At 46.2% G+C, this 12774-nt stretch overlaps 6 protein-coding genes across 6 annotated transcripts; 2 read left to right on the top strand and 4 right to left on the bottom strand.

The window, feature by feature from the left end:
• Positions 1 to 632: 632 nt before the first annotated feature.
• PUMCH_005107 (uncharacterized protein) lies at positions 633 to 2354 on the top strand (the record flags this gene model as incomplete). Its single annotated transcript, XM_063024017.1, has 1 exon — positions 633 to 2354. The coding sequence occupies one exon, from the start codon at positions 633 to 635 to the stop codon at positions 2352 to 2354; it is 1722 nt and encodes a 573-aa protein (XP_062880087.1).
• Positions 2355 to 2877: 523 nt separating this feature from the next.
• Positions 2878 to 3801, bottom strand: PUMCH_005106 (uncharacterized protein; the record flags this gene model as incomplete). The annotated part of the gene is made up of 1 exon (XM_063024016.1): positions 2878 to 3801. The coding sequence occupies one exon, from the start codon at positions 3799 to 3801 to the stop codon at positions 2878 to 2880; it is 924 nt and encodes a 307-aa protein (XP_062880086.1).
• Positions 3802 to 4577: 776 nt separating this feature from the next.
• On the top strand, positions 4578 to 5480 carry PUMCH_005105 (uncharacterized protein; the record flags this gene model as incomplete). The annotated part of the gene is made up of 1 exon (XM_063024015.1): positions 4578 to 5480. The coding sequence occupies one exon, from the start codon at positions 4578 to 4580 to the stop codon at positions 5478 to 5480; it is 903 nt and encodes a 300-aa protein (XP_062880085.1).
• Positions 5481 to 5680: 200 nt separating this feature from the next.
• On the bottom strand, positions 5681 to 6619 carry PUMCH_005104 (uncharacterized protein; the record flags this gene model as incomplete). Its single annotated transcript, XM_063024014.1, has 1 exon — positions 5681 to 6619. The coding sequence occupies one exon, from the start codon at positions 6617 to 6619 to the stop codon at positions 5681 to 5683; it is 939 nt and encodes a 312-aa protein (XP_062880084.1).
• A 179-nt stretch (positions 6620 to 6798) lies between these two features.
• On the bottom strand, positions 6799 to 8226 carry PUMCH_005103 (uncharacterized protein; the record flags this gene model as incomplete). The annotated part of the gene is made up of 1 exon (XM_063024013.1): positions 6799 to 8226. The coding sequence occupies one exon, from the start codon at positions 8224 to 8226 to the stop codon at positions 6799 to 6801; it is 1428 nt and encodes a 475-aa protein (XP_062880083.1).
• Positions 8227 to 8413: 187 nt separating this feature from the next.
• On the bottom strand, positions 8414 to 12208 carry PUMCH_005102 (uncharacterized protein; the record flags this gene model as incomplete). Its single annotated transcript, XM_063024012.1, has 1 exon — positions 8414 to 12208. The coding sequence occupies one exon, from the start codon at positions 12206 to 12208 to the stop codon at positions 8414 to 8416; it is 3795 nt and encodes a 1264-aa protein (XP_062880082.1).
• Between the last annotated feature and the right edge of the window lie 566 nt (positions 12209 to 12774).

Here is a 12774-nt window from a genome sequence, read left to right as displayed (position 1 = left end):
AACCACCGAAATTGCCATAGCGGCCTGGAGTCTCTTCAACCGCCCCGGCAAATAAAAATAGATTATCATTGCCCATTAAGGTACCTCTCTCTGTATCAAGACTGGGGTGTATTGGAGGCACACAATCATCGCTTTTCCACACAATCAAACTAGATACAAAATTTGATTCTCTGAATTACAATTCGGAAGAATTGCCTTGTTTTTTGTACTCACTCTTCCTGTTCTCGGTGCCATGCTCTCGTCAGTCATCGAAAACACAGAAAAACATAACTAACACATGAGTAAATTTCCAAATTTCAATTTTTTTTACAACTTCTACATATTTGACGCGAGCTCTTCTCCGCAACTTGCTCATCGATTACCACTGACTTACTCATCGATCATCGATGGTCATCTCTTCGCATCCTGCAGAGAAGCGCCAACCTCTTCCCTCCACAACTTTTTTCCCCCACTAACCTTCTATCCTTCCCGCTTAATTCACCTTAAGAGGGCCGCATCACATCAATCCCTGTGTAGTTTCTGCTGAAAACAGTCTGAAACGTTAGCACTCTTCTGAACCCGTGTCCCCGCCTTTTTCTGCGCTTTTTTCTGGCCGTTTTCCGCCTTTTTCCACTTAAAGAACCCAATAAAACATGAAGTACGTCGTCGTCTCGGGTGGTGTCATCTCCGGTATCGGAAAGGGTGTTTTGGCTTCCTCCACCGGTCTTCTTTTCAAGACCTTGGGATACCGTGTCACTTCCATCAAGATTGACCCTTACATGAACATCGATGCTGGAACCATGTCTCCTTTGGAGCACGGAGAGTGTTTCGTTTTGAACGACGGAGGTGAGGTCGACTTGGACTTGGGTAACTACGAGAGATACTTGAACATCACCTTGACCAAGGACCACAACATCACCACCGGTAAGATCTACTCCCACGTCATCGAGAAGGAGAGAAAGGGTGACTATTTGGGAAAAACCGTGCAGGTTGTTCCTCACATCACCGACGCCATCCAGGCCTGGATTGAGCGTGTAGCCCGTATCCCTGTAGACGAGTCTGGCTTGGAGCCCGAGGTTTGTATCATCGAGCTTGGTGGTACCGTTGGAGACATCGAGAGTGCTCCATTTGTAGAGGCCTTGAGACAGTTCCAGTTCCGCGTGGAGAACTTTGCTCTTATCCATGTTTCTCTTGTGTTGGTCATCCATGGCGAGCAGAAGACCAAGCCTACCCAGGCTGCCATCAAGGACTTGCGTTCGCTCGGTTTGACCCCAGACATGATCGCCTGTAGATGTTCGGAGGAGTTGGAGACGGCCACCGTCCAGAAAATCGGTATGTTCTGTCATGTCGGTCCTGAGCAGGTGATTGCCATCCGTGATGTCAACTCCACCTACCACGTGCCCTTGTTGTTGCAAGAGCAGAAGATGATGCGCTTTTTGGCCAAGAAGCTCAGCTTGGACACCTCTTTGTTGACCAAGGATGCTCGCGACAAGGGTGAGCGTTTGATGGGCTCCTGGAGAACCTTGACCTCTGCTCACGACAAAGCCGTTGAGACCGTCACCATTGCCCTTGTTGGTAAGTACACCAACTTGAAGGACTCTTACTTGTCTGTGATCAAGGCTTTGGAGCACTCTGCCATGAGATGCTACCGTAAGTTGAAGATTGAGTGGGTTGAGTCTTCGGACTTGGAGTTGGAGACCAAAGACTCCAACTTGGGCGACTACCACAAGGCATGGCATTTGGTTTGCCAGGCTGACGGTATTCTCGTCCCTGGTGGTTTCGGCTCCAGAGGTATCGAGGGAATGATCGCTGCCGCCAAGTACGCCAGAGAAAACGACGTCCCATACTTGGGTGTCTGTTTGGGTTTGCAAGTCGCCGTCATTGAGTTTGCCAGATCTGTTTTGGGCATGGAGGGCACTTCGTCCATGGAGTTCAACCCTGAGGCCGAAGAGGAGACTTCTGCCGTTGTCTACATGCCTGACGTTGACCAAATCAATCTTGGTGGTACCATGAGACTCGGTATCCACTCCACCAAATTTGTCCAAGACTCCGAGTGGTCGAAGTTGAGAAAGTTGTACGGCGGTGCCGGCTCCGTTTTGGAGAGACACAGACACAGATACGAGGTCAACCCTAGAATAATAGACCAGGCCGAGGCTCAGGGCTTGAAGTTCATTGGTAAGGACGAGTCCGAGAAGAGAATGGAGATCGTTGAGATCAAGGACCACAAGTTCTTTGTCGGAACGCAATACCACCCTGAGTACTGCTCCAAGGTTTTGGACCCATCCAGACCATTTTTGGGTTTGATTGCCGCCTCTGCTGGTATCTTGGATGACGTCTTGGCCCGTAAGGATATCCACGAGAAGGGTGAGTTTTAAGAACGAAATGCATAGATATGACCCGACGGTCTTCGATTAGAAATATTAATAAACATAGAAAATTGAATATTGTCGTAGGTGTTTTTTTTGAATTATTTGCATCTAAAGCACAGGTGCACGGGTGCAATTGTGTCAATGGCTATATAAGGTCACACCCCACCACATAGATTTATGACCCCATATACTACTTTCAAATCTGAAACACAATGAAGAACTACCAAGACCCTGAGGACTGTACCTGCGACAACTGCAAATGCGGTGAGACCTGTACCTGCGGCAAGTAATTGCCTCCTTTGTATAGTTGATATGAATGAATGACTTGCTTTCGGAATCTTATACCATCTGTAGACCGTTTTGATGATCAACTGTAGAGATAGAGGTTTGAGCCAATGATATGAAGTAAGACGCCTGCCATTGACTCAATTGTTTGAGTTCATGGTACGTCTCATTGGCAATTAGGCACTTCTTGATGTGCCAGTCACAAATACAAAAGCAAGAGCTAATTTTAGGGATCTCAGTGGCTTCACTGCTGCAAGAAAGCTTCCAACTCCTCATCAGTATTGAGATTTTCAAGGGCCATGATTCTCTCCTTGCTCAATTGGTGGATCTTCTCTGTTTCCATGAGAAACCTTTCTACGGCAGCAACCCCAGAAGAAGCCTTGTCTTCACGAAGTTTTACGAGAAAATCGCTTCCGCTGACAATGTAGGCGCCCACCCAGCCCTTAGTATAGGACTCACTAATTTCGACGGCGCGAAGGAAACAGTCTCGCGAGTGTTCTAACGTCTGCATTCCCAGCAGCATCAACTCCTTTCGACTGGCCTTGCCGGCCATCAATTTGAGGAGCTGATAGTATAAACTCAAGCCAGCCTTATAAAACATGTTGTATGCTGCCGGTTCTTGCAATAGCACCTCTTTATAGCAGTGCACTGCCTTTTCGTACTCGCCAATACTATGGTATGTGTCACCAAGCTCCGCCCACACAAGCGTATCGCAGGCCTGGAGCTTCAAGTAGAAATTCAAGCTCTTAATGTATGTAGGGATGGTCTCTTCACGGTCCTTGTTTCTACGCGAGAGAGCCATGAGACGTCTCGAGGCCCGGAGCTCGTTTGGATCGTCTCGCAAGCACCGCAGCGCCGTGTCGTCATCGGCAACGGCCTCCCAATACATGGACTGCAACACGGCGAGTTTCTGCGACTTTTTGCCGGCAAGGAGATCGTTGATTCGGTCCAAGAACAGTTTGGCCTCCACATCGCGGTTGCTGAGCAACAGAAGGTAGAATTGAAGCTCGTACATATCGTAGAGGTCGGCCGTGTCGAGTGTACTGGCCGAAGACAGCATAAACAGCCGCACGTCGTGGTATAAGTTCTCTAGTCTTTCGGGACTCAAGTTGGCAAATATGCCCGTGGACAAGAGATTGAGGAACCGTTGTTTGGAGACCGAGCTCATGATGTTTTGATTAATGCGGAGTAGACTTTTGATTGTATTTCTTCTATTATGAGGCACTATTCAGTATGGCTTTAGTGTGGATTACAGAATCGACAAAACTCAATGAAAACACAAGAAAGAGAAGCTTTTGTTTGAGAAGAAGTGAGAGCGTATAGCCGTACAATTGTGGTGGTGTTATTTTTTCGCAAATCAGTTCTTTTCCAGGAGAGCGTGAGCAGAATTGAAGTGGTTTTGTCTGAAATGGTAGTGGTTATGCGGTTCCATTAGTGTGGGGTACATAACCACGAAGGGACATATTTTGTAGAGGCACAAATCTTCAAAGATATTTCATTTGTGTTACCGGCCACTAGAAGATATTTTTTGTGCTTATGCATCGACTGTGCTTTGTTCTCTAGCTTTGACTCTACTAGACTGAAAAGATTGGGAAGTGCCAGAAATTGCATGCAACCAGACCAACGTACTTCTCTCATATTTATTTTTTAATTTTAGATGTAATTCTATATAGAGTTCCGTAGAGTCAGCAGAACCTCTCTTTATCGATTTGAAAGAATGAACAGAACAAGACTCAAAGACCACACCTCAAAACAACAAACACAACAAATCATCCATAATTGCTCCATCAAAACATTCACGGAATTCAACGTCTTCCAATATTCAACCCAAACCTCATTTTACTAGCTCTCTATTTCCGAAACAGTATTTCAGTCCCTCTCCTGCACCACATTTTGCACCCATTTCCAAATCACTTCTTTCACTACCAAAACACTCAATTGGCAATGCCCTCCCTCGCACAGACATGTGATCATGTCCTAACAAGCATAGAGGGACATGAGTTTGGAATTCCAACACTTTGGCCGCTGGCGGCAAGCTTCACGGCCAAACCGGCGTTGGAGAGCGAATACTACGCAACCAACGCCGAGTTGGCCCGTAAATTAGATCGTCTTGTATATCTCAATAAACGTAAACTTCTTCGGCTGCAGGATGCGGCCGCCATAGACGCTCAGTACAAGGAAATGGTCAACGATGAGCTTTTGAACGATCTTCCCGAAAACGACTTGGAGCAGTTTCTCGTAGACCAGCTGCGCTTGAAGCGAGATGTAGTCCTCCAAGATGTTCTTCCGGCTGCACTCCCGATCCTACGGGCAATTCATGTTGACAATGCAGCGCTTACGGAGCTGGAGTGTTCTATCTTGAACAATTTGAAGAAATTGTACTCAAGGTACAACAGCCATCCTGGAAACATTCGGCGACTCGTCGGCCAATACCAACTGAAAATCGCTACGACAGATGCAAAGCTGCAGTTGATGGCGTCTGTGGATCGACTTTTGGCGGAGGAGGTAGCGCCCAGAATCGACGCCCTTAAGAACGCAAACGAGGAGTATGCGTCCCTCAACACAATCTATGAACGTGCCAATGCACCTACAGATGAGACAAGAGCATTCGCCGAGGATGTGAGCACGTTGTCGCGCCGCTTACAGATAATCTCGGTTCTTAGTGACCTCCTCCCAGCTCTTGTGCTCTGCCATCCTTCCAATTGGTACAACGACAAGTCTTTGAGAGATATCATGGAAAAATGTCAGAGCGCTGGTAGTCTACCTGAGCTCAGAGCTGCTTGTCCTCAGGAACTAGATGTTCATGAGTTGCTTCTGATAGACATTCCCACTATCACGGATGTATAGTCTTATAAATACACGGTAATTAATTACAGACAGTGGCTTGCAAATAGTACAGAGTCACCAAAAACGGGTAGATGCAAACATGTATGAATCTTATCAATGAATGCAACAGGATCGATCGTGATCTACCACCATCCCCAACACCATTCAAAAATATCCTTTCTTCTCCTAAAACCTATATTGGCTTTCGCCGTCTATGTACACTAGATCTGGAACCGTCTTTGGTTGACCACATCCCAGCTGATACAGTCCACCACATTCTTCAAATACTCCTGCTTTCCGTTGAGACCGTAGTCGGCCCAGAAGGCAACATCCCACACATTGATGGCTAGAAGTGGAAGCGTGAAGTCAAGCTCATCCTCCTTGATCTGCTCCTTCAATGCCTCATACTGCTCGTATGTGCTCTCGGAAATGGCGCCATTCATGTCAAACGAAGCACCGCGGCCGAAATAGTAAGGGGTTCCGTCGTTGTTGCTTGCGACCACCTTGAGCGACTTGTCGCCTCTTTCAACGAGATAAACCCAACCCTGGCCCGTGAGGGTGTTGGCGGCTTCTATTATCTTGTCCTTAAGATCCTGGAGCGTCAGGATATTTTCGTCGGCCAAACGCTCCATCAAGAAACGCGAGGGCACCGTCTCGGCGGCAGCATCTTTGTCTGTGAGCAGCTCGAAGAACAAGTGGTTGTTGTGGGCCTGAGACGCATAATGGAAGATGGGCTGTTCCAAGCCGTTTTTGCTCGTCAGCAAGATGATTTGAAAGGGTGTGCGGGTCTCGTGCTGTGTGCCCTTTGTTTTCAACGTCAAGTTGGTGGTGAGATACTTCTGGTATTCAGACCAGGCGGATTTGAAGCCGTTGGCGGAGTACAAGCCGGCGATACCGTTCTGGGCAAACTCCGGTTGCTTTTTCAAGACGGGGACGTCATGGAGGCTCCGCTTAATGATGCCGAATTGGGAACGACGGCTGCTTCTGCCCGCAAGAGCGATTTTGGTGAACATATGTGGAGCAGTGGTGGTTGAAAAATTCTGAGTGTGGGTGCAGGCATATAGTGGTAGAGGGTGGATCTGGAGAGACAACAATATCTGGCAGGATAACGTAATTTGAGATTGGAGATCGGTGGAATATTTGGAGTCGAATAAATTCATGACCGAATTTTTAAGTTCACTCGAATTTTTCCTGAAGCCTAAGGCGTTTGTTAGGACATCTGAATTGAAGCACTGCCAGAAGAAATCTGACTGTAGAGACGCCAATGTAACAAAAGGTTCGACAATTCGAAAAACTTTAGGAACAAAACTCCGGCAGACTAGTCTTTTGCACCTTCTGTCTATTTCTGTTCGAGATCGATGATCTCTACCTCGCGACTAAGAACCGGGATATTCTGTGCTACCCAATTTGAATCCCGAAAAAGCTTCTTCGGATCCGATGTACGGCCGCTGATTTTCTTGAGCACATCCTCAAACAGGGACTGCTGCACTTTGTACTCTCTCAACACCTTATTTGTCTCCAAGTCAATGAACACACGAGTATCTCTGATCCGGAAGGCCACATCATCCACACGCATAAAAAAGCGACAGAGCAAGAGAAGACATGTGTGCATGACACGGATCTTCGTAGACAAAATGGCTATTCCGTTATCACCTAGCTCGTCCTCAAACAATACAGATTCATCGTAAAACAAAATGGGATCCTGGCGGAGCAACCGGTCCATTGGAATCTCTTCATCAGTAGCGCGAGCATTGCCCTGTACGAGAGTTCCTCTATAGTTTGTAGAGTATGTCCAGTCGTATGGCTTGACCAGTTCCAAATCTGGACCCAGGCGCTGGTCTGCCACATCATCCAGCGAGGTCAATTCCGCGTCATCCATGGCCTTGGGCCTTGTGCTGAGCCACTCCTTATAGTACGCAACTTTAAAGTCTGCTTTGGGTGCCAAAGAGTCCAATGCATCTAAAGTATTGAATTCTACAACAGATCCGGATGGATCATGCACAAGACGCACCTTATTTCCACCGAAAATCATTTCTGGAAGCGGAAAGTCATAGCGGGTGTCATTCAAGTGATCTAGTTCGTCGGACAGACAGATAGGACCCTTATGGGTGTAGATGCTCCATTCATTAACAGTAATCGACGGTTTCTCCTCAAAGGGGAAGCTCGCCTTGGGCAGCGGAATAATCACAGTACCACAGCCGTCACATTGTGGATTTCTACATTCTCCCGAATGGTTTCTTGCCGGAACCGAGACTTTTGAGGGAAAGTTCAGTTGTGCACTGAAATGGCTTTTTGGAGCCGAAAACACTCCTTTTTGAGCCAGATTTTGGCCAGTGCCTTCCGTTGACCGTAATCCAGCTGCTGGAGTTTTCTGCGAGGCAATCCGGGCATGGAGATCGGAGCTGGTGGTCAGAAGATTTGGGTTTCTGTTTCTTGTGTGAAGCGAGACCATCTCCCGGGCCTGGTTGATTTGGAGGGCAGAGATTCCGAGACTGACCGGAGCAGAAGGGGGTTTGTTTTGATTATTGCTCTCCGACATCGTTGTTGTAGAAGAACTTAGGATGATCTGGAATCGAAGGCTGGGGTAGATAAGAAGGGTGTATAGAAAGGTGACTTGAAATTTCGAAGGAGAACAAATAAATTTGAAAGGTTTTGAAGAAATAGGGTTTCGATCTGGTGGCGTTACAGCTTCAAATTGAGGCTCAATTCCTTGTGTATTGTGTATGTCAGGAATAGACTGAAATCGAATTGGGGGTGAATCGGTCATAGGCCGTCTTGTTGCAACTCGCCGAATTAAAACTATCGCAATTTATTGTTTGTACTCGTACGATCTCCGAAAAGGTCCTGTCAGATCTATTCTCGCTGATTAGCAGTTTAACTGATCATTCTCGACTTATCTTAATTCTAATACATACACATACTTGATCCGCCTCAGATTACCATTCTAAATCCACCTAGACTAAGTGAGCTCGCTTCTCTTTGCTTTCCTCAACACGTAGTCCCTCTCTTACCGCCAACACAGAGTCTGCAATGACAGCATCCACACCAGCCCTCATTTGTATCATACAAGACTCCGGATCGTTATTTTGCACACCGTAGGTAACACAGACCAACCCAGAACTCTTGACGACCAGCGCAAGACGAGGCGTCTTTACGAGAGTGGCTGCAGCGCTGACAAGACCAAGCAAATTCCATTTCTTAGCAAAACGAATGGCATTCTGAAGGGAAGACGCACGTATGTCTGCCATCAATGTTGTTCCGGCTTCGGTCAAAAACAAAATGGGCATAGTGGGCTGCTTCAAAGACAAGATCAGACAAATATCTGGATGGAAAGACGAGAAGAGGATATCGCGGCCAGACACATTCTCATCATAGATCACCTTAAGAATTGTGTCAATGTAGAAATTCATATCAAAGGCAATATCACCCATGTCTTCCTTCTGTGCTTCGTCAAGCATAGGGTACTTGATCTCTATGTTAAAGCCCACATTCTTTGGAAGTCTCTTGAACAATTCCTTCAAAGTTACGAAGTTGGATGCAATTGAAAGGCCACGGGCGTTTCCTTTAAATCCCTTCTCCTTCCAGGTTTTGGTGAGCTTCATACGGCGAGAGATTTGATCTTGAAATTCTCTCTCGAGCTCTTCATCCTCAAGCGCCAGCGACATATTAGGAGCCGATGGATATGATGACATCAGCCGAGGCCTGTTATACTTACTCAAAATCTCATCGTCCACGGCAAAGTTTTTGCTGACATTGCCATTTCTGTTCATCTGGAGCTTAGAGCTATTATGTTGGTCCGAGAGATTGAGGAACTGCTCGGCAGTCAACATATGCATCGGAATATCACCGCCTGTTTCGGCAACCAAAAAGTCATGGTAGATCACGGGAACATGGTCCTTTGTGATTTGAACATCGAACTCAACATAACAAGCACCCAATGATGCAGCTGCAATGAATGACTCCACTGTGTTTTCTCCCAATTGCAACGAATTCTTGTTACTCATATTCTTACCAAGACCACGATGCCCAATGACACGAGTAGACACCAATTGTTTCCAATATGTGTCTGAGCGAGCTAACGACATCTGAGGGTGCGTGAAAGGGGTGACATGAAGATACTCAAACTTGATGTTTCCCATGACTTCAAGTGAATCTTGCTTCAAGATGGGAACCGCAATCCTATTGTGAAGAGAACGCATATGGTTTCCAACATTAGGGTGAACCGAGTCAAGCAAGGCTACACCACGACCCAAAATTTTGGCGTCTGTGTGCATGCGCGAATCAATTGGATATTGATACGTAGGCACAATGTCAAAGGTGACGACGAAATCTGCGGCTTTCGCATCACCACTCAACTTGAAGCTGATAGGGTCCATGGCGCTTCCGTGTTGATCTTCCAAGGGCAAATCAATTATGACCGGGCTCTCAACAGGCAAATTTGAGAATCTGTTTTGGCATGTAACAACAAGCGAAAGCGCAGTGTCTAATTCAGTGAAAAAGCTTTGAGACATGGAGATTCTGTTGAGATCAATTGCTTTCAGCATGTCACGCAAATCTGTTGTTCCCAAGGTCACAAGAATAAGAGACTCATCCTTATTCAAATATCTGTGACCAAAAGACTTGATTGGCTTCATCTTTCTGCGATTTACTGGTGATCTTGACCGGTTTCTAGGCAGAATGGCAAATCCTTCATCGTCTTTGGTCTCCTTTGGAATAACATTGATGGAGGAAGACGATCCATCGAGTTGTTTGAACTGTCTGTAAACTTCATTTACTGCGTTTCTATTCTGCTCCGGCAATTTGTCGATTGAAGATGTTGAAAGAAGCATGTCCTCACTTGTAGGATTCAAGAATGGAGATGTAGTGGCCGAAGTTGTTCTGGACAGGGGGTTGGGAACACGAGGAGCATTCTTTGAAGGGTCGTCAATGTTATACAAAAGCAAGTCGGTGTTCTCGGGCGCTAACATATCGGCAACTTCCAAATGACCACGCAAAGATGCGTGCTCCATAGGGAGCCAGCCAGAATCATCAACCATACCAAATTGCGCCTTGGCATCAATGAGTATAGCGACAATTTCTTTGTATCCTTCAGCTGCCGCCACGAAAATTGGGGTCCAACCAAAAACGCTTTCCCCTAATTCAGGATCAGCACCCTGGTTCAATAAGAACGAAACCAAATCCAAGAAATTCAGCTTCGCAGCAATATACAAAGCTGTCTCGTTATTATTCTCTTCATCAGTGTAGTTGATGCCCACGATACCTTGCTCGAGGAAATCCTTAACAATTTCCTGACAGCCCAATCTAGCCGCCAACAAAAGCAAATTTGGACACGAGAGACGGTTACGTGAAATTTGGATCAAATTCTTGGCTGTTTTTGGATGCTTTCCAATGACGGCGAGATGCAAAGGCGTGAGGCCTTCCTGATCGCCCCAAAGGTGAACGTCGTCGATAGCTACCCTCAAATTGACCAAATTCCAGCGAGACAAATGCTCGAGCAAGACAAATGTGACATCCTTGATACCATACTGTGCCGCGTAGTGCAATGGAGTACGCAAGTAGTTGTCTCTGGCCATAAGCAAGCACTGCAATTCAGGCTTTCCTTCCAACTTCCGGAGAACATGAAGAAGGCCATCAATACGGACAGGAGCAAGCTGGATACCATCAGGACCACTCTTGTTTCCATACAAACGGTTGAGCTCAATCGATTCGCCTGGAATAACCTGATTCTTCTCCTTGCTGACCTGCTTCTTGCCCAAAGACACGACATGTTGGTGAAAGAAATTACGTCCGCTGATGTCATAAGGATCGGTGAGAGGCGTTGAGGGGTAATTTTGTTCGAGTAGAGCAAACAAAGCATCGATGCAAGCTTCTGAATTGGACAAAGTAGCCTTGTTAAGCAATGAGAGAAACAATTTCACCAGCGCTTCATCCTCAGGCAAGGATCTTAAATCATCTACGAGCTTGGCCGAGTCATTCTGCTGAATGAGCTCGTAGTATTTCTGCAACGAGTCCTTGTCGAAAGAATATTTGCGGTTGCGGCCGATTTTTAAGACATTGAGCTCGCTAGCAGTCTTACTGATACTGTTAGAGACGAGTTGTTGGCGCATTTGCTCATCACCCAATTGGTTGAGCATGTTGTTGATGGTGTTTAGTCCCTCCAAGAGCTCAGTCCCGTTTGCGAACGACAAAGCCTCGACTCTTGTTGTCAAATAAGCCTCCTTGTTGTCGCTAGGCAAATTAACGTGGGGAATTTCGGAGCCCGCAGGCAAGTCGTTTTTGAGCTGGTCGTTAGCTAATTCCGTGAGGTAGAGGAGTTTCTTGTCAAGCTTCTTCAAGATCTTTATGAACCCCTTGTGATTGAGTTCACCGAACCATTTCAAATTACGGTAGATGGTCCTTAACTCCAACAAAATAGACACCACCTCGTCCAACTCGTCGGTTGTATCAACCTGAACGGTTATGGCGCCATTGGTGTATCCTAAGACATGAGTAATGCGATCCATGCGTCTGGAATACTCTTTGAACTTAGTGTCATAAAAATCAGAGACCTTTTCAATATCCCTATCCAAGGTGAAAAAGAACTGGGACAATACTGAGGAGATCAACTCGGGAAGTTCAAGAGGCGAGAACGAGTGGTAATTTATGAAAGTATCGATAGTCTTGATGATCTTTTTCAAGTGCTTGTAGTCCATGTAGTGGGTAGACCACTCCGGGATTTGGTGTGAGACGAAAGTCTTTCCGAACTTCATTTTGGATTGTTTTCTCTAGTTCTGGACAGATAACGAACCACGGCACAACGACAATGGCCAAAGCAGTCAATGGCAATACCTGACGCTAGTTAAAGGATAGAGTCAACACAGAGTAGACAAAAATTCCAGCGAGGAGGATTTTCACGGCGGAAAGCGGGCCTTATATAGTTTTGTGGAGAGACACAGATAAGCGATCTTGCAGATACGGGGAGACGTTCAGTGCAAAACAGCAACAGGATGTTTTTCCGGTCGTTCTAAGTTGGAAAATGACCAAAAAAAAGCAGTTGTGTCTGTAGACGTGAAAAGAACTCGTGTTAATTAATAGTTCGAGCCGTATATGGTGTGTATACACCGAGGGACCAACGAGGACTAGGATGAGATCACAAAAGAACTTTCGATTCGAAACTGAGCTGGATGGTGGGAGGGAACCAATTACGAAGTGTAAAAAAAACTATTTAAATATTTGATTGGTGTGTTTATTTGTCTACTGATGATCCACCAATCAATACTTGCCGTTTTTGCTCCCTTCGTGACGGCATAATTGACGTGAAATTTTTTTGTTGACG

Source organism: Australozyma saopauloensis, chromosome 7, assembly GCF_035610405.1.
Source record: "Australozyma saopauloensis chromosome 7, complete sequence".
NCBI classification, from domain to species: domain Eukaryota; kingdom Fungi; phylum Ascomycota; class Pichiomycetes; order Serinales; family Metschnikowiaceae; genus Australozyma; species Australozyma saopauloensis.
This window is presented reverse-complemented; position numbering and strand designations above follow the sequence as displayed.